The sequence below is a fragment of the Crinia signifera genome, chromosome 11 (genome assembly GCF_055691185.1).
Source record: "Crinia signifera chromosome 11, ASM5569118v1, whole genome shotgun sequence".
Lineage (NCBI taxonomy): Eukaryota > Metazoa > Chordata > Amphibia > Anura > Myobatrachidae > Crinia > Crinia signifera.
This window is the reverse complement of record NC_139227.1, coordinates 105,211,713-105,236,094: the sequence shown is the minus strand read 5'-3', so window position 1 is coordinate 105,236,094 and position 24,382 is coordinate 105,211,713. Positions and strand designations below refer to the sequence as shown.

Sequence of the window (24,382 nt, the reverse complement as noted above, 5' to 3'; positions counted from 1 at the left end):
TATGTAGCTGATCAAACCATACTATAAGTATATTTAATGATATATAAATTAAGCTCTGCATGCACAAATAGGAACAGCCAGCATCTGAACCGCGCTTTCAGTGTGGTAATTACCCGGTCGCCCACACACATACTGTATATGACACATTCTATATACAACTTCCAGTGTACAAATGTTGCTAATACAACAGTTCCATAGGAAAGGAGAAAACTGTAATGAGCCCCCGATGGCAGCGACTGAAAGGCGTCAAACATCTCTTTGTTCCTAAATTAATTTATAAACACCATGTGACTAATCCATAGGCACAAAGACTTCAGCTATTCTCATTAAGATGCAATTATTCAGTTACTTTAATTATGAATGTTCCTAGACTACAATAAGCTGCATGTTCCTGCCCCAGCGGGGGCACCTTCCCCCCAATATCCTGTGTAATTCCCTTCTCGTTCCAATCACACCGCCGTCGCATAGTAGCAGAGATGCTGTATATGGCGCACTACACCCCCGACCCTGCGCTCTGTGTCTCCGCTGGCCATGGCCACAGAGGTGCACATAGTAGCAGAGATGCTGTATATGGCGCACTACACCCCCGACCCTGCGCTCTGTGTCTCCGCTGGCCATGGCCACAGAGGTGCACATAGTAGCAGAGATGCTGTATATGGGGCACTACACCCCCACCCTGCGCTCTGTGTCTCCGCTGGCCATTGCCACAGAGGTGCACATAGTAGCAGAGATGCTGTATATGGGGCACTACACCCCCCGACCCTGCGCTCTGTGTCTCCGCTGCCCATGGCCACAGAGGTGCACATAGTAGCAGAGATGCTGTATATTATGGGGCACTACACCCCCACCCTGCGCTCTGTGTCTCCGCTGCCCATGGCCACAGAGGTGCACATAGTAGCAGACATGCTGTTTATAGGGCACTACACCCCCCAACCCTGCGCTCTGTGTCTCCGCTGCCCATGGCCACAGAGGTGCACATAGTAGCAGAGATGCTGTGTATGGGGAACACTACACCCCCACCCTGCGCTCTGTGTATCCGCTGCCCATGGCCACAGAGGTGCACATAGTAGAAGAGATGCTGTATATGGGGCACTACACCCCCCCCCCCCCGTGCGCTCTGTGTATCCGCTGCCCATTGCCACAGAGGTGCACATAGTAGAAGAGATGCTGTGTATGGGGAACACTACACCCACCCCCCCGTGCGCTCTGTGTCTCCGCTGCCCATGGCCACAGAGGTGCACATAGTAGCAGAGATGCTGTATATTATGGGGCACTACACCCCCACCCTGCGCTCTGTGTCTCCGCTGCCCATGGCCACAGAGGTGCACATAGTAGAAGAGATGCTGTATATGGGGCACTACACCCCCCAACCCTGCGCTCTGTGTCTCCGCTGCCCATGGCCACAGAGGTGCACATAGTAGCAGAGATGCTGTATATTATGGGGCACTACACCCCCACCCTGCGCTCTGTGTCTCCGCTGCCCATGGCCACAGAGGTGCACATAGTAGAAGAGATGCTGTATATGGGGCACTACACCCCCCAACCCTGCGCTCTGTGTCTCCGCTGCCCATGGCCACAGAGGTGCACATAGTAGCAGAGATGCTGTATATTATGGGGCACTACACCCCCACCCTGCGCTCTGTGTCTCCGCTGCCCATGGCCACAGAGGTGCACATAGTAGAAGAGATGCTGTATATGGGGCACTACACCCCCCAACCCTGCGCTCTGTGTCTCCGCTGCCCATGGCCACAGAGGTGCACATAGTAGCAGAGATGCTGTATATTATGGGGCACTACACCCCCACCCTGCGCTCTGTGTCTCCGCTGCCCATGGCCACAGAGGTGCACATAGTAGAAGAGATGCTGTATATGGGGCACTACACCCCCCAACCCTGCGCTCTGTGTCTCCGCTGCCCATGGCCACAGAGGTGCACATAGTAGCAGAGATGCTGTGTATGGGGAACACTACAACCCACCCCCCCGCGCTCTGTGTATCTGCTGCCCATTGCCACAGAGGTGCACATAGTAGCAGACATGCTGTTTATAGGGTGAACACTACACCCCCCCCCCCCCCCGCACTCTGTGTCTCTTGGCCATAGAGGTGCACATAGTAGCAGAGATGCTGTGTATGGGGAACACTACACCCCCCCCCCCCCCCCCGCACTCTGTGTCTCCGCTGCCCATGGCCATAGAGGTGTACATAGTAGCAGGCATGCTGTATACAGGGCGCTACACCCCCGACCCTGCACTCTGTGTCTACGCTGCCCATGGCCACAGAGCTGCACATAGTAGCAGAGATGCTGTATATGGGGCGCTACACCCCCGACCCTGCGCTCTGTGTCTATGCTGCCCAAGGTCCTCAGAGCTGCACATAGTAGCAGAGATGCTGTATATGGGGCGCTACACCCCCGACCCTGCGCTCTGTGTCTACGCTGCCCATGGCCACAGAGCTGCACATAGTAGCAGAGATGCTGTATATGGGGCGCTACACCCCCGACCCTGCGCTCTGTGTCTACGCTGCCCATGGCCACAGAGGTGCACATAGTAGCAGACATACTGTATATGGGGCACTACACCCCGCTCAGTGTCTCCGCTGCCCATGGCCACAGAGGTGCACATAGTAGCAGACATGCTGTATATGGGGCACTACACCCCGCTCAGTGTCTCCGCTGCCCATGGCCACAGAGGTGCACATAGTAGCAGACATACTTGTATATGGGGCACTACACCCCGCTCATTGTCTCCGCTGCCCATGGCCACAGGTAATAGTCACCTATATCATCCCATCTATTCCATGAACACAGAGGAAGCGATTGTTGTGCCACACGCTAGTTGTCATCTATATATTGTGTAACCATTACTGTGCCCCAAAGTGGCACACACCAACTAACCTGCGGAGTCATTCCATGGCAGATGTACATGATGGGAATGTTGTCCGTATCCGGCCCCTGGTCCAGACACAGGTCCGTCTTCAGGGAGTTCTGCAGCTACAAAAATGAAATAAGCCAACTGTTACGTTTCGGATTTTCTACAGAGGAACAGTGAGACCCAAATATCATATACATTTATATATTATATGTGTACCAGGGGCATCCTCGCCACCTGTCAGCCTGACTGAAACCAGCTGTGGCGAAATGCGCTGTGTCCTGGAGCAGGTTCTGGTACACCTTACAGAAGGATGATGGATGGATAGGATGTATGTATGTATGTATGTATGCGGACATGGTCCTGAGACAGGAACAGGTGGCTGCACAGACGACTGGGGTGAATGGGTGGTCGCCTCGTACAAATGGCTCTATTTCTCGTATAGCAGAAGCTGTACTGTAGGTGTCATCAGAGAAGCCCCATATATTCCGTCTGATTTCGGGGGACGGGAAAGGTTGATGTAAGCAATCACATTATACCTCTATACAGCAATTGTACAGTTTAGACAATGAAAATGTTGGTCTGGTTTCTATGGTTACAGTACCATTTCCCTGGACACCAGCTCCCATAAATATCCTCCAGTCATCTGTTCATGTCAGTAACTTTATCTGCCTAAGGAATAATGCAAAACGCCCGCATTGTGCACTTGCGCAAAATGGTCACACATTGGGGTCTGTCACAGTAATCTGAATCCGGGGGGGGGGGGGGGGGGTCTGCGAAGTGCGGCAGTGCTGATAAACACACCGAGAGAACAGGAACATTAATCAGAGACAAACAAGACTGAGAAATTGGAAAGAATAGATATTTATTATCCCCTATGAATACCAGACTCATTGCAGTGGTAATGGGAAACGTGATTGTTAGTGGTTAGCGCTGTGATACAGATGACCCCGCGACCTTCAACATGGCTTCCCGCTTACCTGCTCTAGGCAAGGGAAATGAGACATGAGCTGCACGCGGGGACAGACGGGGGTCCGTCAGCTAATTCCCGTATAGTCTCGTGCACTGAGCTTCTACACATAAATCCACCACATCTGGGGCCTAATGGGTTCCTAAATAACGGGGTATTTACGTCACCCCATTGGGCAACCAGCCGGCTCAATAAAAAGAAATGAAATGAGGATTGGACTAAAGCAATTGTGTGCTGTGACGGACGGTGATACCAATGTGAACGCACTGGAGCGGGGGCATACAGTACAGCCGTCGTCAGCCAGTGCAGAGGAGATGTTACTATGGTGCTGATGTTACACTGCACCGCACACACACTTACACTGCACCAGGAGCCAATGTTACATGCTATTAGATTACTGGACCATTTACTAAAGCTCCTAGTACAGAAAACAAGGTGATCAGGTTCTGCCCATTGCTTTCTAGGATGCAATAAAGAAATGACAGACAGAATTGGTTGCCATGGGTAACATCACTTTTTGTTTAAGCATTAGTAAATGTACCCCTAGATCAGAGGTTCCCAAATGTTTTTGAACCAAGTCACCCGATCGCATCAGAATGTTACACGCGTCACCCTCTAGGCCAAACGTTTCTAATTAAGAAAAAAACTGTTAATTAACTAAATGATGTTCATGTGTCATCTTGATTAATTACTGTATGTGGTGAGGGACGAGAGATTTGCTTCGGTTTGTCCACATGGTTAATGATTGGCAGCCACAAGTGCTGCTTTCGCCAGTTGCATTATATATATATATGGCGAGTGAGCTTCCGGTGGAGGCCGGAGTAGCGTGGCTATGGTGAAGGAGAGCAGAGCGGAGGAGGTAAGGCTGGAGGAGAGCGGAGGCGGCAATGCTGGTGAAGCAAGCAATGAGAGCCCCGGGAGCAGCACAGCAGCGAGCGCTGAGAGCCCCTGGAGCAGCACAGCCGGAGGCGGGCAGCGTAGCGTTGGCCCACCGGCAGCACCATTGGCACGGGGGGACCCTCGGAGGAGGAAGGATTCAGCACTGAGCCCTGAGGCAGCCCGGTAGCAGGACTGGCCCTGGAGGAGGAAGGATCCTAGTGCTGAGAGCCCCTGAGGCAGCACGGCAGCACCATTGGCCCGGAGGGGACCCCCAGGGGAGGAAAAAACAGGCACAGGACAAAGGGATTTCCGGCCTGCAGGCCCCCCCAACACTCCCTTCCCCCACCACCACCACCCCCCATGCTGGCTCTCCCTCCAGGGAGGATGGCCTGTTGAGCCCTTCTGCTGTAAGCGGCATGAGCAAGGTGGTGCCGCAAATGGCTGCCTAGGAACTGTGCACTCAGCCACATTTACCCCCGTGTTTCCCCTGTCTAGTGCACTGCACAGCAATGTATATCTGTACTGTCTCTGCTTCTTGTTTACATACCTGGCTGTTGCGGCGACCAGTGGCACCAGTGACGGCTGCCTAGGCGCTGTGCAGCTCGGCTGGTATGTGTTCCCTGTGTGATAACTGTACCGTCTCTACCTATATTGTTACCCACCTGGCTGTTGCAACGACCAGTGGTGCCGCTGATGGCTGCCTAGGCGCTGTGCTGCCCAGCAAATTTATGTTCCCTGCATCTATAACCCCCAGGGTACATCTAGCCTATACCTGTATGTGTTCGGTACAGTTAAGCAGTGACAGTACAGATATTCATAACTGGCTGTTGCACAGCAATCCAAACCAAATTTCTAGTATACACAAGTATACCTGGCCAATAAAGTTGATTCTGATATACATTATATATAGACACACGGCGTCTCTGTTACCTAGGTGACAGAGACGTAACATAAACACACAAAGCATAAATACAGGATAAGTGGCATACTAAGTGACACTTCTAATCCAGAAGTATGTGAACACCTGGCATGTTCCCCAATAATCAGAGAACAGACTATACTGTAGTTTATGTGGAAAATGACGTGTGTGGTGTGAGCCAATAATGTGTACTAACAAGCACTGACAAATCTGGTGTGTGTGTACAGTGGGATGGTGAATACCTTATGTATGCGTAGACACAACTGTCATGTGTGTCGACAAAATCTGTGGAATGGTAATAAAAATTATTCAATACAAACGTGTAATGTGTGTTAGCCCTGTGTGTGGACATAGCCCACACAGGGTTGTGTAGTGTCAAATGTAGGGGACCAGACTTTTCTGTGGCAATTGCTGTATGAGTTGTCTGTTATGGGCTCAGGAACATTGTGTCACTTCAGCATGTTTATGCCCTTTTATCCTGTATTTATGCTTTGTGTGTTTTGTTGTTTATGTTACGTGTCTGTCACAGAGACGACGCGATGCAACGCAAAATGTCGACGTGTCAATGATCGTCACATGTAAATGTTGACATGATTTTTTCATGGTTTATTTGGAGTCAATTTGTAGATTCCTTGACATGAACCCCAAATTAGTGTAACGTCCACGTGAATGCTAACGTGTCAGAAAGTTCAAAAAAAAACCCAACAAAACAAAGACTTCTTCGTGTGTCGACTATTGCCATGCTGACATTTTGGTTGTGTCAACATTTTGTCTATATAGACCATTTCGATGCCGTCCATACAATGTCAACCTATTGCGCCCGGATTCCACCATACCGAAGCACATGTTGTAACCGCTGACGTCTCCCGACAATGGGACAGATGTATTAAGCCTTCACAAGAGATAAAGCCAAGGGTGATAAGGAGAGATAAACGTCCAGCCAATCACCTGCTAACTGCCATGTTACAGGCTGTGGTTGAAAAAAGTCAGTAAGGAGCTGATTGGCTGGATGTTTATCTCTTGTTATCACCCTTGCATTTATCTCTTGTTAAGGCTTCATACATCTGCCCCAGTGGCCTTTATTCAGCTCTGATCGCAGTACAAATTCATTTGGAAAACGGGCAAAACCATATGCACTGCAGGTGGGGCAGATGTAACATGTGCAGAGAGAGTTAGATTTGTGTGAATTATTTTGTTTCTGTGCAGGGTAATTACTGGCTGCTTTATTTTTACACTGCAATTTAGATTTCAGTTTGAACGCACCACCCAAATGAAACTCTCTCTGCACATGTTACATCTGCCCCACCTGCAGTGCACATGGTTTTGCCCATATTTCAAACAAATTTGTACTGCGATCAGATCTGAGTAACGGCCATAGTCAGTAATAACATCTGATGTATTGTACTCATTGAGTCGCCATCATCTGATAAAGGAGAGAGCGCGGGGGGGGGGGGGGGGGTTAGGCAACTATGACTTGTCTGGGGGTACAGGGCACTGGGTTGCCCTATGAAGGTCGACACCTGAAGATACAAGCATTAGGTTGACAATGGGAATGTCGACTGTCAAAATGTCGATATGAGTTTTTCATGTTATTTGTCCCGAATGTTGACAGGCGACATGGACACAGTCAAAGGCCAGTATTCAATGCTCCCGATTCTCAGTTTTTTAGGCGAATCGGGCTGTTTTCACTCTGATTTACCCGATTCAATGTTCACCGAAAGCGATCAGTGAATGGCGGCCAGTTCTCCGTTTTATGCTCGCTTCAATTTGCTGGTGTATTTCAAGGGGTGGTTTTAAAAATTGCCGTCAGGGGCAGCAAGTCCCTGAGGCGTTAAAAAGGGGGAGAGGGAGGACTGCCAGCGAATGCTCCAGCCCTCCGGAACCCTGCGAATGTGCAGCAATTCCTAAACAGGATTCGCTGCACATAGCGATAATTATCATTGAATACTGGCCAAAGTGTGCTGCGCTCGCCATGCTTCGGGCACGGTGCCACGTTGCGATCGGCACACTATTATATTCTCCCGTCATGTCGTAGTGTCATGAAATACCGCCTGTCAGCACATGTCGGCTCAAAAAGAGACGTGAAAAACTCATGTCGACCTTTTCACTGTCGAACTTCCAACCCTGCTGACCGTAGCCATGTCGGCCTATTTCAGGGGTCAAACCTAAGCCCTGTCTACCTTCAGTGGTCAACCCAACAGGGTTGACATAGTAAGTGTAACCCTTTCCTGACCCTGGCCGCAGTATATATCAGCCCCTAACATCTCACAGCTCTGGAAATAAAACCCCTGTTCTATATTAGGCCATGCAAAAGCCAAAAGGGAAAATCCTCATAACCAGTGACTGTACCCTGAGCTCTGGGTATCTGATGAGGAGATTCCCTCTGGCGCTGGTAACTGTACACCGAGCTCTGGGCATCTGACTGGGGAGATTTCCTCCGGCGCTGGTATCGTGGATTATGTCTCACCCGCCATTTATGTGATAGGTTATACAATGACCCTGTCCCGGCTACAATAGTACATGCACAGCAGCTGACTGTGGCAGGGATTTAATCTGCCGCTGCTACGGGAAGGATTAAGCATAAAGCTTCTGCTTGTAAATAAGGGTCTGGGTCTGATGTAATCAGCGAGAGGGGACTCTCAGCACACAGATTACATGGAACTGTATACAGATCAGGGTAGATTTGTATTAATGGCCGGATACAACGGTATGTACTAGAGACTGGACTCAGTAACTCGCCAGCCACCCATGGGAAACGCGACCAGAGGACCGGACGTTAATGGCAGTGCAGGTGCGCACAGACCTCTAGCGGCTTTGGCATGTGATGTCTGCACATCTATACACTGTATCTCTCCACCTCTCTGCAATCCTAGAAGCACACGTAGTATGCACCGAACCTGTTAATAATACTCCAACTTTCACTCTTTCTGTACTTTTCAGCCAGTTATAAAATCTGGCAGACTTGTTTCATGCGTTGCCATGGGATACGGCATCTTACTGCTGCACACTCTGCCCTGGATACAATTTTATAACAAAAGCTGATTTGTGTCATATCCCAGGGCGAGAGGGATTATTACGGCACAAAGCACCTCCGAGATTTAATGAGCGGCTGACGAGAACGCCGCACAGATGCATCCCCGTAGGGCAGGAAGTACAATACAGTGCACAGAACGGCTTCATATTGACCAAGCAGCTGATATTAAGGCTCGTTTGTGACATAAATAGAAGCCAGGAGATGGACTCACCACACCGTAGGCGACATTGTCAGTGTAGGTTCTCATTTCCGGATACACTGTGACAAGATACCACCGGAAGGTCTTACACTGCAGCCTCTTCCGCAAGGCTTTCCTCTCCGATATGTCACCTATGTCAATGCCGGGGTCCTGCAGGAGGGAGAGGAGTCAGGAGGATAATCACATTTGCACAGAAGCTTTCAACACAGAGACTAGTTAATGCGTTACAGCGCAGGGAGAGGGTGATCCCACGTTACAGCACAGGGAGAGGGGGATACCGCGTTACAGCGCAGGGAGAGGGTGATACCGCGTTACAGCGCAGGGAGAGGGTGATACCGCGTTACAGCGCAGGGAGAGGGTGATACCGCGTTACAGCGCAGGGAGAGGGTGATACCACGTTACAGCGCAGGGAGAGGGTAATACCACGTTACAGCGCAGGGAGAGGGTAATACCACGTTACAGCGCAGGGAGAGGGTAATACCACGTTACAGCGCAGGGAGAGGCGGAATAATGCGATACAGCGCAGGGAGAGGGTAATACCACGTTACAGCGCAGGGAGAGGGTAATACCACGTTACAGCGCAGGGAGAGGCGGGATAATGCGATACAGCGCAGGGAGAGGGTAATACCACGTTACAGCGCAGGGAGAGGGTAATACCACGTTACAGCGCAGGGAGAGGCGGGATAATGCGATACAGCGCAGGGAGAGGGTAATACCACGTTACAGCGCAGAGAGAGGGTAATACCGCGTTACAGCGCAGAGAGAGGGTGATACCGCGTTACAGCGCAGGGAGAGGGGGATACCGCGTTACAGCGCAGGGAGAGGGGGATACCGCGTTACAGCGCAGGGAGAGGGGGATACCGCGTTACAGCGCAGGGAGAGGGGGATACCGCGTTACAGCGCAGGGAGAGGGGGATACCGCGTTACAGCGCAGGGAGAGGGGGATACCGCGTTACAGCGCAGGGAGAGGGGGATACCGCGTTACAGCGCAGGGAGAGGGGGATACCGCGTTACAGCGCAGGGAGAGGGGGATACCGCGTTACAGCGCAGGGAGAGGGGGATACCGCGTTACAGCGCAGGGAGAGGGGGATACCGCGTTACAGCGCAGGGAGAGGGGGATACCGCGTTACAGCGCAGGGAGAGGGGGATACCGCGTTACAGCGCAGGGAGAGGGGGATACCGCGTTACAGCGCAGGGAGAGGGGGATACCGCGTTACAGCGCAGGGAGAGGGGGATACCGCGTTACAGCGCAGGGAGAGGGGGATACCGCGTTACAGCGCAGGGAGAGGGGGATACCGCGTTACAGCGCAGGGAGAGGGTGATACCGCGTTACAGCGCAGGGAGAGGGTGATACCGCGTTACAGCGCAGGGAGAGGCGGGATAATGCGATACAGCGCAGGGAGAGGGGGATGCCGCGTTACAGCGCAGGGAGAGGGGGATGCCGCGTTACAGTGCAGGGAGAGGGGGATACCGCGTTACAGTGCAGGGAGAGGGGGATACCGCGTTACAGCGCAGGGAGAAAGGGATAATGCGATACAGCGCAGGGAGAGGGTAATACCACGTTACAGTGCAGGGAGAGGGTAATACCACGTTACAGTGCAGGGAGAGGGTAATACCACGTTACAGCGCAGGGAGAGGGTAATACCACGTTACAGCGCAGGGAGAGGCGGGATAATGCGATACAGCGCAAGGAGAGGCGGGATAATGCGATACAGCGCAGGGAGAGGGGGATGCCGCGTTACAGTGCAGGGAGAGGGGGATATCGCGTTACAGTGCAGGGAGAGGGGGATACCACGTTACAGCGCAGGGAGAAAGGGATAATGCGATACAGCGCAGGGAGAGGGTAATACCACGTTACAGTGCAGGGAGAGGGTAATACCACGTTACAGCGCAGGGAGAGGCGGGATAATGCGATACAGCGCAGGGAGAGGGGGATACCGCGTTACAGCGCAGGGAGAGGGGGATACCGCGTTACAGCGCAGGGAGAGGGGGATACCGCGTTACAGCGCAGGGAGAGGGGGATACCGCGTTACAGCGCAGGGAGAGGGGGATACCGCGTTACAGCGCAGGGAGAGGGGGATACCGCGTTACAGCGCAGGGAGAGGGGGATACCGCGTTACAGCGCAGGGAGAGGGGGATACCGCGTTACAGCGCAGGGAGAGGTGGGATAAGGTGTTACAGTGCGGGGAGCGGCGGGATGACGCGTTACAGCGCGGGGAGAGGCGGGATGAAGCGTTACAGCGCGGGGAGAGGCGGGATGAAGCATTACAGCGCGGGGAGAGGGGGATACCGCGTTACAGCGCGGGGAGAGGGGGATACCGTGTTACATCGTGGGGAGAGGCGGGATAAGGCGTTACATTGCGGGAGAGGCGGGAAAAGACGTTACATCGCGGGGAGAGGCGGGATAAGGCGTTACATCGCAGGGAGAGGCGGGATAAGGCGTTACATCACAGGGAGAGGCGGGATAAGGCGTTACATCACAGGGAGAGGCAGGATAAAGCGATACAGCGCAGTGAGAGACGGAATAAAGCACAGGGAGAGACGGGATATTGCGTTACATTTTTTTTTTTAGAATATATATATATATATCTAAAAGAAGGAAGAAGTGGGCGCTCCAATAGTTTATTACCACTTCTTTTAGATACAATTTACCCGGTGGATTCGGGAACTATACAAAGTGGAGCAGCTGGCTTAAAAAACAAGCAAAAGTGATTACCCATTCAAAGGAACTCTCACTACAGGTGGAAGGAATTAAGACACCGAATTACACCCTGTCGGACTGGTATCGTTTTGGTCCCTATATTATTTGAATATTTATCTTTGCGCATTGTCATTTTTCTCTCTCGCTCTCTCTATATATATAATAGATATAGAGTGTGCTCGATAGTGTCCACCACCTTTTACACAATTCAACGGTAGATAGATACAATTGAAAAAAAATGTAAATGTTATTCATCAGACATAGGATTCTTTAGTTCAGTTCTTCCAAGATGGAATGGTACCCAATTGTATTAGTCTACAGGCATGTCCAACCTTGGCCCTCCAGCTGTTGTGAAACTGCACATGCCAGCATGCCTTTGCATTCCCTAATAGCAAAACTGTGGCAAGGCATGATGGGACTTGTAGTTTCACAACAGCTGGAGGGCTAAGGTTGGACATGCCTGTTCTAGAAGGTGCTAGATCACAGGTTCTCAAACTCGGTCCTTGGGACCTCACACAGCTGTGCATTAAGGTGCTATATAATCCATAATAACCCTCAGCCATTTATAAGGATCAGTTACAGCAACATTCATTTATGGAGAATTACAGACATAAAACACAAAGAAGGTTTCCCCCTCAGATCACTTTTCCCAGCTCAGGCCCATTGGGGCAGATGTATTAAGCCTTAACAAGAGATAAATGCCAGGGTGATAAAGAGAGATAAACATCCAGCCAATCACATCCCAACTGCCATGTTACAGGCTGTGAAAAAAGTCAGTAGAGCGCTGATTGGCTGGATGTTATCTCTCCTTATCATCCTTGCATTTATCTCTTGTTATGGCTTAATACATCTGACCCAAAGTATGTTATGTCCCATACAACTGACAGACATTGCACCCAATCATACAATCTCGAGGGATTGTATGCAGATTGTGTGCGACACACAATAGGTCGACATGGTCAAAAGGTCGACATGCAATTTTTCTCAAAATTTTCAGCCGACATGTGCCGACAAGCGGTATGTCATGCCCTACCATCCCCTAGGGTATGGAGGGGCACGCATGTCGACCTTTTACCTGTCTATCATGAGTCAGTCTATGTTTTATACCATCGTGTGAACACAATTGTGCAATGCCCTGCCCCAAAGGATGGAGGCTTGGTCCTCCGATCTGATGTGCTGGATTGTATGAGGGATTGTGAGTACATTGTGTGTCCAAAACCAACCAAGGAGTGCCGGCGAGTTGCAGAGAATCATGACTGTAAGCAGGTCTTTCTGATGTATGGCCACCATTATGGTATATCCCTGCTGCCCGCTACCAGCTACGATGTCTGTGCACAGATAGTGTAATATTCCAGCCTCCTTCCAACAGGAGACAGAGGGGAAAAAAACTCCCGATCCAGGGATGAGACTACCTCAGTTGGATCTCACCCAGCCATTACCAATAACAGTCATTTGTCTTTATTGCGAGAGAGATGATTGGACAGCCGGGGTGCGAGACGTGAGATATGCTAATGGCCTCATTATATCATGTTCTCTATGCTGCACCTACACCTAGGTACAGGGAGAGGAACTCACTGTGCTAATATCACTGTCTAGTGTATAAGAGACAGGAATGGAGGGATCCTGGGTGTGAGACTTCCCCCAGCGCTGGTAGAGTGGGATGAGTTGGCAGGTGCTGGCTCCTGGGTGCGAGATGTTGCCATCCTAACTGAACAGTGATATAACTAGCTATGCTTATGGCTGGTGGGCCGGCTGTCTGAGTCCTGGCCAAGCAGTTCCACCTCCTGGCGTTCTGCTCGGCATGGTGAGCCACGAGGCACTGGCACAAACAGTCCATCCCTTAGAATGCTGCTGCATGTTACTCTCAGTCTGCCCTGAATGAAGCCTCCAATGAGAAAATTACAAGTAGCCCAACATGAGGGGCACAATATGCGTGACCGACCCACAGACACAGAATAATGACATGGCAAACTGCACCTCTTGTGGTATGTTCCAGGCCATGTAGACGTGACTCTTAAACTCGTCCATCCAGACCTCTGCCATCCTCAGAGCGTTCCTCCGGACATGGGATGTGAGGTCTTCTGTGTACGGCTTGTGGGCTCTCTCTATGTGAGCGACCCTGGAGCAGGGCAGAACCTCCACGCTGCCCCCACACTGCCATACCTACGAAGCACACAGAACATCCTCATTAGGGAAATGTTGGCATGTGCAAATACAGATATGGCATGGATAAATAGGTATGATACAGGATAAGCGGCACATGTACACAGTGTTAAAATATAAGTGCCCACCACTACCACCAAAAATGATGTGGCCACCATAATGGGGCGCGAGGGTAACACCTCCGTCTGTTCTTCCCTTACATGGTGCATACAGCATTAATCGATCTGTGACTATTTTCAGGAGAAAGACATTTTTTAAAATACTCCCCAACTGTTCTTCAAGTTCCTGGCTGAATAGGACAAGCCCATGAGATGGTCACTAAGCTGATGGACTCGGGTGATGCCCCTGAGATGGGCATTAAGCTGATGGACTGGGGACAGGCCCCTGAGATGGGCACTAAGCTGATGGACACGGGACAGGTCCCTGAGATGGGCACTAAGCTGATGGACATGAGACAAGCCCCTGAGATGGGCACTAAGCTGATGGACACAGGACAGGCCCCTGAGATGGGCACTAAGCTGATGGACACAGGACAGGCCCCTGAGATGGGCACTTAGCTTAGTGTCTATCTCAGGGTCCTGTCCCAGTCCATCAGCTAATGGACATGGGACAAGCCCATTGAGATGGGCACTAAGCTGCTGGACATGGGACAGGTCCCTGAGATCGTCACTAAGCTGATGGACTGGGGACAGGCCCCTGATATAGACACTAAGATAATGGACACGGGACAGTTGGGAGAGAAAATGTTATTTTACGGACCTTAATGATGACAAAACAGATACTGAATAGAAATTGTATGCATCAAATTGGTGAGGAGTAAATTATGTCTATGTACACGGCACTGTATTGTAGTTTAACACAGCACAGGTTTTATACTATTTTGGATAATAATTTCCATGTGCCAGTGATAGATACAATACAAAATATAATAATGACAGATATGCAAAATAGAGAGCATCTTTGTAACCACCATACATTACAGAGTATGTCCTAGTAATGGATATGCAATGCAGAGAGCTACTTTGTGACCACCATACATTACAGAACAATGAGCCAGTAACAGGTATACAATGCAGAGATCATCTTTGTAACCACCATACATTACAGAGTATGTCCTAGCAATGGATATGCAATGCAGAGAGCATCTTTGTAACCACCATACATTACAGAGTATGTCCTAGTAATGGATATGCAATGCAGAGAGCATCTTTGTAACCACCATACATTACAGAGTATGTCCTAGTAATGGATATGCAATGCAGAGAGCATCTTTGTAACCACCATACATTACAGAGTATGTCCTAGCAATGGATATGCAATTCAGAGAGCATCTTTGTGACCACTAAATAGTAACATCTAGATAAAATAGAATGCCTCCTTGTCATATCCATGCAATGCACAGAGAATCCTGGTGATGGCTCTACAATACAGAATGCATCCCAGTGTCCACCATGTAACACAGATTGCCTCCTAGTTAACGCCATAAAATACAAAGAATGTCCCAGTAAAGGATACGCAAAGCAGTGAGCATATTAGTGATCATCAGACATTACAGAGAATGCCCCAGAGACAACAATCATACAATACATCCTGGCATCCGCCATAATGTTTGACATTACATAATATTATTTATATATTATATAATTAGGGACGTGCAATAGATTAGATACAGGGTACACAGACACAGGCATAGACAATGTACAATGCCGTGTTAGCAGGAACAGATGGATATGTAAGAGTCTCTACAGGATGACGCTTCCGATGGGAGAATTCATCTTTGTATTTCCCGGATCCTAGCTGCATGGACGTGTCTGCCTACAGATGCACAATTTGTTATTTAAATGCCTTTCTTTGCCGCCAGTCACCCCGGGGTAGCAGTCGGAAACCCGTTATCAGGGACTCTAATGACAATATTGATCACTGCCAGAGATGAAGATTCTATGTCATCCAGTCACCCATGCCACTGTCCCTGAGATCCACATTACAGTACAAAGCAAGGAACCAATGCTGTGATTACCATGTGCCACACCAGTTATAAATACGGTACCCTGGTACCCTGTATGGCAGCGATCGGGGGGCAGGTAATAGGTAACAGCCTATTTATATACTTTTGTTAACCAAACGAAAACGTGGGCTTTCTGAAGTATTACTTACAAATATTAATATAAATATTTATCTGGCCTTCGTTGCCGCTGCGTATGTCGCTAATTTACGGTTACATATGGTTACATTGTCAGAAATCATCCTGACAACGGTGCATTGTTTCTGATCTGAGGTACATTGTTCTCACTGTGTTCCGCACTGGCAAAGCACAGAGCTAGCAACAGTTTGCACGCAGTCTGACATGGAACGGCATCCAGCACAATCCGGCGCGCCATCTGTGGCGTGGGATGGGTGCCATGTTCCCAGATAATATGGCGTGTGGGCACAGCGCAGATACAGAGAGTGCTTCTAATGTGTTCTGAGGATAAATATCAATATAAGCCTCATCCAAATGCCGGAGACAGAACGCCGACAGCTTGGCAGTATGAGCAGCGAATTGTCAAGTCACAGGAGCTGACAATCAAAGGAGTACAATTTATTTATAGAATCGAACCATTTAAATGGAACGGGCCATTTAGTCACCCAGGACGCAATGCAGTAGGCCCGGAAGTGCTGTGTATTAAAGGTGTAATTCTGAAATTAAGAGTCTCCAGACCATTCCTGGGAGTTGAAGCGAGAACGGCCAAGCGCCAAGGGCCACAATTGCATCCCTCCAGCCCCCAAAAAAACCTTCATTTCTTTGAGGCTTTAAAATGACCTTACAATACTCACATAATGCCATCATATACTTCAATATAGTACCCCATGACCTCAGACACACACACACATCATTCACCCACATACACTCAGACATCCCATCACGGACCTCTGGTCTACTCTATACTCCTCCTAAACATCACTATGCACCCCTCAAATACCCATGACATCTTTCTGAGCTGTCTCATGGTCTTGCGAGTGGATCATGCATGTGCTTTAGGTCTATTAAATACACTACACATTGGGCCTTATTCTAGTTCACTCTGACAAAATCCTTCTTAGATGGACGAAACCATGTGCACTGCAGGGGGGCAGATGTAAAATGTGCAGAGAGAATTAGATTTGGGTGAGTTATTTTGTTTCTGTGCAGGGTAAATACTGACTGCTTTATTTTTACACTGCAATATAGATCTCACTTTGAAGTAAAACCCCACCCAAATCTAATTATCTCTGCATAAGTAACGTCTGCCCCACCTGCAGTGCACATGGTTTTGTCCATCTAAGAAGGAATTTGTCAGAAAGAGTGAACTAGAATAACCCCCATTGTACCCAGCAAGTGCTTGTGTGTCACATCAGTTCATTTTTGACTGCAGTGCAAGAAAAAATGGCTGCCCCACTTGCAGGAAAGAAGAGCATAGCGCAGTGATTCTTTTTTTTTTTTTTTTTGTGGTCTGCGGGACGATATTTATTAAAGCCTTTGCAACAAAACCCTTTATCCATAATATGCACAAAGTAGTGTTCATGAATGGATAGAGAAGTTCAAAGAAAGTAGCTCAAGTGTCAGCCATGAAGTAGGAGCCGGACGTCTGTCCATGTCCACAACTGAAAAGAGCATTGAGCGTGAGTGACAGTGAATTATGCTGCAAAACATTTGAAAATCACCCATTGCTCTGCCTCTGTAATAATCCACAACAGACTTGCATTCATGGTCGCAGCTCAGCCTAAACCATTTTTTAACGAGGGAATATAAAAGCTAGTTGACAGATGGACAAAGCGTATTGAAAAATCGAGAGATTACTTTGAAAAATAATGTATTTGTCTTTTCTGAAGGTTGAATAAAATAAATTCTACAGTCAGAGTGCGGATACTTTTTGACTCACCCTTATGTATATCTATATTTATCGTGGCATTCATTTAGGTTTATCAATGTTGTCATGGTTATCTCTGCTACTTATGGAGTAACTTTGTTATCCCCGCACTGACCCGTCCCGAATGATTTCACTGATGTCAGAAAACCTTAATTTACTCCAAGCTTGATCAATAAATCAGCTCCGTAGCCGTCTCCATCTACCCTGCCCTCCCAGCAACCCTGAAAACCTTGCATCATCCTACTGTAAAACATTATTTTCCCTGAAACGAAGGGCAAAAAAAAAAAAAAAAAGAGCAGAAATTAACATATTTTTAATTGCTCCAAATCTGGTCGTGTTCAGCAGTTTTACTAAGTGCAAAATCATTTTCTGCCGCTGAAAACACAACTCTGAACAGACCATAAACCCATGTCACAAAAATAAATGAGTCTGGCTTCATTCTGTGTATTGTAAATGTTTGGGCTCCGCACTGCGCGCTCTCTGACAATTAGCATTTCCCCGTCTGTACGGCGCGGCTGCAGCTCACGCATAATTGCTCGGATTAATATCTGTTAACGTTCACTAAAAAGACAAAAAAAAAATCCTAGTGATAAACGTAAGTATCAGAGCGATCTCTGAAGACGGACTACACGGGTCTGTGTCACCCAGGACGCCGCCGTCATTGTGCTGAATCCTAGATTTGCAGTTTTATTGCCCGAGAGAGAATTAGCAGTTTCCCGATGATATAAAATAATAAATGTGGGCAGCCTGGTGTGTTAGACATCTAAATTGGCCGTGTTTACGGCAGATTTACAATGATATTGGTGAGAGTACTTCATATGTGCCAACGTTATTCATTCCTGCTGTAATTATGTTTCTAACAATACCTGCCAAGCGTTCTGTTTCCTGGCACTTCCACGCGAACTGTACCACTGCCCACCGCAGAATAATGGGCGGGGGGAGGGCAGACATAAGCTAGGTGGGTATGCCAGGGATCTATAGCGGGGTCAAATCCTAATACAACATGTGACATTGAGGCCTATGGGGTAAGCTTTATAAAATGGGAGTTCTTTTAAAGATGGGATGTTGCCCATAGCAACTGATCAGATTCTGTATCTTTTAGAAGGTGCTACATAAATAAGAAGTAAAAACGGTTTGGTTGCTATGGGCAACATCCCAGGGAAAATGTATTATGATGGTAGTTCTATTTCACATGGGATGTTGCTATGGGCAACCAATCAGATACAATCTATTATTTTCTAGATGGTGAAAAATAAATAAGTAGGCATTAGTTCTGCCGGCCCATCTTAGTAATTTGTCCCCTATTTCACATGGGATGTTGCTATAGGCAACCAATCAGAACTACTTCTTATTTATTTTTCACCATCTAGAAAATAATAGATAGTATCTGATTGGTTGCCCAATCATAGTATCTGATTGGTTGCCCATGTTGCTATAGGCAACCAATCAGAACTACTTTTTATTTATTTTTCACCATCTAGAAAATAATAGATAGTATCTGATTGGTTGCCGATAGCAACATCCCATGTGAAATAGATCTTACATCATAGTAAATATTTATTACAGCCTCTTTTGTTTCAGGCCACAGTTGCCCGATCACATTTACCTCAGGAAGCCATCAGCCCCAGCACAGCGCTGAAGCTGGCCCTACCCAATACAACAGGGGTACTCACCATGTGATGCTTAACATCCCAGCATGCCTTGCCAAGGTTTTGCTATTAGAGCATGCTGGGACGTAGTTCTGCAGTCAATGGAGGGACACAAGTCGGGTACTTCTGCTATGTACTTACAATATAGTTCAACAGAAGTATAATTGAATAAATACCAATAAAAACAACAAGATGCATAATAGTAATCTATTACAAAGCAGAGTTGGACGACATCATATAGAAGTAAGAAGTTACACACAGGAGTTAAGAGGAAGCGCCCGATCTTAGTGCTAAACACAGCCAATAAGGATAATAATCCATTCTGCAATATAACAGAGGAAACATGAGGCACTTAGCGTAATTCTGGTCATAACTAAGGATCCACCAACCGCGACCAGGTGACCTCATCTCCAGGTGACCTCATCCCGCAGGCCAGTACAAGAAAACCGCAGCAAGGCAGCACACCAGTGAGAGGTCTAAAGCTGGCCATACAATATTGCGAACTGGACACTTTTTTCATCTGATTCCGACGGATCAGGCTGAGAAATCAGGTGAAAAGAGGCCAAATCGCATTTGTTTGCCATTAGATTCAATGCAGGGTCCCATGCGCATCGGATCGGGCCTGCTGCACGTCCAACCTCTGACACACTCCAGGCAGTAAGGAATGGGATCCCATGCAAAAAGACCGATCCCGGGCAGATCAAGGGTGGTCGGCTGTGACTTCTCCCTTCGATGTACAGTGATGTACGGGAGCTTTAAGTGTTGTAGGTGAAATCTGGCTCTGGTACTTGCCAGGGACTCATGAGCCATTTACCTCACCGCACGTCCCTGGGTGTCACAATACTAAAGGTCCATACACACTGGGCGATTATGCCCAGCGTGTATGGACAGCGATGACCACAGTCATCGCTGGGGTGAAAGCCGCTCAGTGCATACACACTGAGCCGTTTTCTTCCTGCCCGGTGCTGTCAGCATGGCAGGGGGAAACGCCCATACACACTGGGTGATTTTGAGCTGAAAGCCACTGAAACACCAAATTTCAGAAGCGGAAGTCACGTGTGTAAAATGATTTAGGTGCTTAACCCTTTGAGTGCCGAGTGAATTTGTCAAAATCAGTGTGAAAATTGCCAAGCAAACATTTGTATTCATCGAAATGACCTGTAATGTTACCTCATATAGGAAATATAAGGTAGAACAAATGTGAGCGATGCTGGCATTTTTGGCGGATATTTTGGTGAATCTCTCACAGAGATGTTGGCACTCGAAAGGTTAAAAGATGCTAGATTAAATGCTACAATATGGTGCCCCAAAGCAGTCACGCCACACTGACCCAGGAGGCCTCGCACCACCCCAAACTCATCCCTAAACATGACAAATTGTATAAAGTGTCAGGCCCTGGCATAGCATTGCAAGGTCTGCAGCTGGCCGTAATGTCTTACATGGCGCTAGCTATACGACACAATACCCCACCCGCTGACATGTTGCTGTAAGGATACGGAGACACTTTCTTATATATTATACCATATAGCATGATGATCAGCTTAGAAGAACCCACTCCCTTCACCACTTTGTGTCACGTTTCCAGACAGCAGAATTATTTACACAGTAACTTAACAGATGGCGGAAAGCGAGACAAGTTTGCAGTCCCAGAGAGGAACGCTAGTTACGCGCGAAGCATATTTAATAACACTGTGCCATCCGATGTGTGAAGTGTTGTTAACTAGCAATAAATCAGTGGCACGGGCAAGGACTGAACAGGTGTTACCGTAAGTAATCCCGTCGCAGTGGGTAGCGCTGCAGAAAGATAAGGACGTCTTGTCATGTGTCAGGCAACCAAGAGCGAATCCCCAAACCACAACATATGTGCGGATAAAAGATGACAGCTGCTTATAGAGTCGTTAGAAGGAGGAAGAATCCGGCACGGCGCCTCTAACCGCTGGATTTCCATCCTCTGTGATAACTCCTGAGAGGACAATGCGGAACGTGCAATCATACAGGAAATCAGACTTTGTATTCCGCACTAGCAAAGTTCTAGATCAATGCTGACACTCAGAAGGGCTGCGCATAGCCTTAAAAAATGCCCAACGGGGCCGCAGGCCGGATACCGGTTGTGCCCCCTTCCTTACGCCAATCTGTAACTGACCCCTCATTGCTCTATGGGCCCTAGGGATTTTATTCTACCCCATATGGTCAACATTTAAAAAAAATGTCGACTGTGCAGTTCATGGTTGACACACATTTTTTTTTCTTCATTTACCGCCCTCGTAGACGACTATAATAACCTTGCCTGAAGCATGGCCAAGATCTAGGTTTGCATTGACAGACTGCGGCGTAGACACATTTTCACCAAGAAAACATGAAGAGGCTTGTGATGACCTTTTTGGGGTCAACCGTTTCCATGGCAGCCTTTTTAACCCTGACGACTTTAGACAAAGTCAACTTTTTGGAGGTCTACCGTTTTTGGTTGACCTACCTACTGTTTATCCAAGTTGTGTTGATGTATTATACCACATCTGGGCCCTGGGTAGGTGACAAGACTACCTAGTGCATGATACGGATGTAGTATAAAGCGCTGCGGAATATGTGTGCACTATATAATAACTGGTAATAATCTCTGTACAGCGCTGCAGAATATGTGTGCGCTATATAATAACTGGCAATAATCTCTGTACAGCGCTGCAGAATATGTGTGCGCTATATAATAACTGGTAATAATCTCTGTACAGCGCTGCAGAATATGTGTGCACTATATAATAACTGGCAATAATCTCTGTACAGCGCTGCAGAATATGTGTGCGCTATATAATAACTGGTAATAATATTCTCTGTACAGCGCTGCGGAATATGTGTGCGCTATATAATAACTGGTAATAATATTCTCTGTACATCGCTGCGGAATATGTGTGCGCTATATAATAACTTGTAATAATATTCTCTGTACAGCACTGCGGAATATGTGTGCGCTATATAATATAACTGGTAATAATAGTCTCTGTACAGCGCTGCGGAATATGTGTGCGCTATATAATAACTGGTAATAATAGTCTCTGTACAGCGCTGTGGAATATGTGTGCGCTATATAAATAACTGGTAATAATAGTCTCTGTACAGCGCTGTGGAATATGTGTGCGCTATATAATAACTGGTAATAATGTCTGTACAGCGCTGCGGAATATGTGTGCGCTATATAATAACTGGTAATAATATTCTCTGTACAGCGCTGCGGAATATGTGTGCGCTATATAATAACTGGTAATAATCTCTGTACAGCGCTGCGGAATATGTGTGCACTATATAAATACCTGGTAATAATCTCTGTACAGCGCTGGGGAATATGTGTGCACTATATAATAACTGGTAATAATGTCTGTACAGCGCTGCGGAATATGTGTGCACTATATAAATACCTGGTAATAATCTCTGTACAGCGCTGCGGAATACGCGTGCGCTATATAAATACCTGGTAATAATGTCTGTACAGCGCTGCGGAATATGTGTGCACTATATAAATACCTGGTAATAATCTCTGTACAGCGCTGCGGAATATGTGTGTGCTATATAAATACCTGGTAATAATCTCTGTACAGCGCTGCGGAATACGTGTGCACTATATAATAACTGGTAATAATATTCTCTGTACAGCGCTGCGGAATATGTGTGCACTATATAATAACTGGTAATAATATTCTCTGTACAGCGCTGCGGAATATGTGTGCACTATATAAATAACTGGTAATAATATTCTCTGTACAGCGCTGCGGAATACGTGTGCACTATATAATAACTGGTAATAATATTCTCTGTACAGCGCTGCGGAATATGTGTGCACTATATAATAACTGGTAATAATATTCTCTGTACATCGCTGCGGAATACGTGTGCACTATATAATAACTGGTAATAATAGTCTCTGTACAGCACTGCGGAATATGTGTGCGCTATATAATATAACTGGTAATAATATTCTCTGTACAGCGCTGCGGAATATGTGTGCGCTATATAAATAACTGGTAATAATATTCTCTGTACAGCGCTGTGGAATATGTGTGCACTATATAATAACTGGTAATAATCTCTGTACAGCGCTGTGGAATATGTGTGCACTATATAATAACTGGTAATAATATTCTCTGTACAGCGCTGCGGAATACGTGTGCACTATATAAATACCTGGTAATAATCTCTGTACAGCGCTGCGGAATATGTGTGCACTATATAATAACTGGTAATAATATTCTCTGTACATCGCTGCGGAATACGTGTGCACTATATAATAACTGGTAATAATAGTCTCTGTACAGCACTGCGGAATATGTGTGCGCTATATAATATAACTGGTAATAATATTCTCTGTACAGCGCTGCGGAATATGTGTGCGCTATATAAATAACTGGTAATAATATTCTCTGTACAGCGCTGCGGAATATGTGTGCGCTATATAAATAACTGGTAATATTGTCTGTACAGCGCTGCGGAATATGTGTGCGCTATATAAATAACTGGTAATAATATTCTCTGTACAGCGCTGCAGAATATGTGTGCGCTATATAATGACTGGTAATAGTCTCTGTACAGCTCTGAGGAATATGTGTGCACTATATAAATAACTGGTAATATTGTCTGTACAGCGCTGCGGAATATGTGTGCGCTATATAAATAACTGGTAATAATATTCTCTGTACAGCGCTGCAGAATATGTGTGCGCTATATAATGACTGGTAATAGTCTCTGTACAGCTCTGAGGAATATGTGTGCACTATATAATAACTGGTAATAATCTCTGTACAGCGCTGTGGAATATGTGTGCACTATATAATAACTGGTAATAATATTCTCTGTACAGCGCTGCGCAATACGTGTGCACTATTTAAATACCTGGTAATAATCTCTGTACAGCGCTGCGGAATATGTGTGCACTATATAATAACTGGTAATAATATTCTCTGTACAGCGCTGCGGAATATGTGTGCACTATATAATAACTGGTAATAATCTCTGTACAGCGCTGCGGAATACGTGTGCACTATATAATAACTGGTAATAATATTCTCTGTACAGCGCTGCGGAATATGTGTGCGCTATATAAATACCTGGTAATAAATAATAGTGCACTTACA

General features: G+C 47.3%; 1 protein-coding gene across 1 annotated transcript in view; it reads right to left on the bottom strand.

Moving 5' to 3' along the window:
- GALNT18 (polypeptide N-acetylgalactosaminyltransferase 18) overlaps positions 1-24,382 on the bottom strand; it is a 230,811-nt gene that overhangs the window by 13,512 nt on the left and 192,917 nt on the right. Inside the window, exons 7-9 of the mRNA XM_083164114.1 lie at positions 13,544-13,729; positions 8,878-9,015; positions 2,891-2,986 (exon numbers count right to left, since the gene is read on the bottom strand). Of these exons, the coding sequence (XP_083020240.1) occupies positions 2,891-2,986; positions 8,878-9,015; positions 13,544-13,729 (420 nt within the window). The remainder of the gene's footprint in view (positions 1-2,890; positions 2,987-8,877; positions 9,016-13,543; positions 13,730-24,382) is intronic.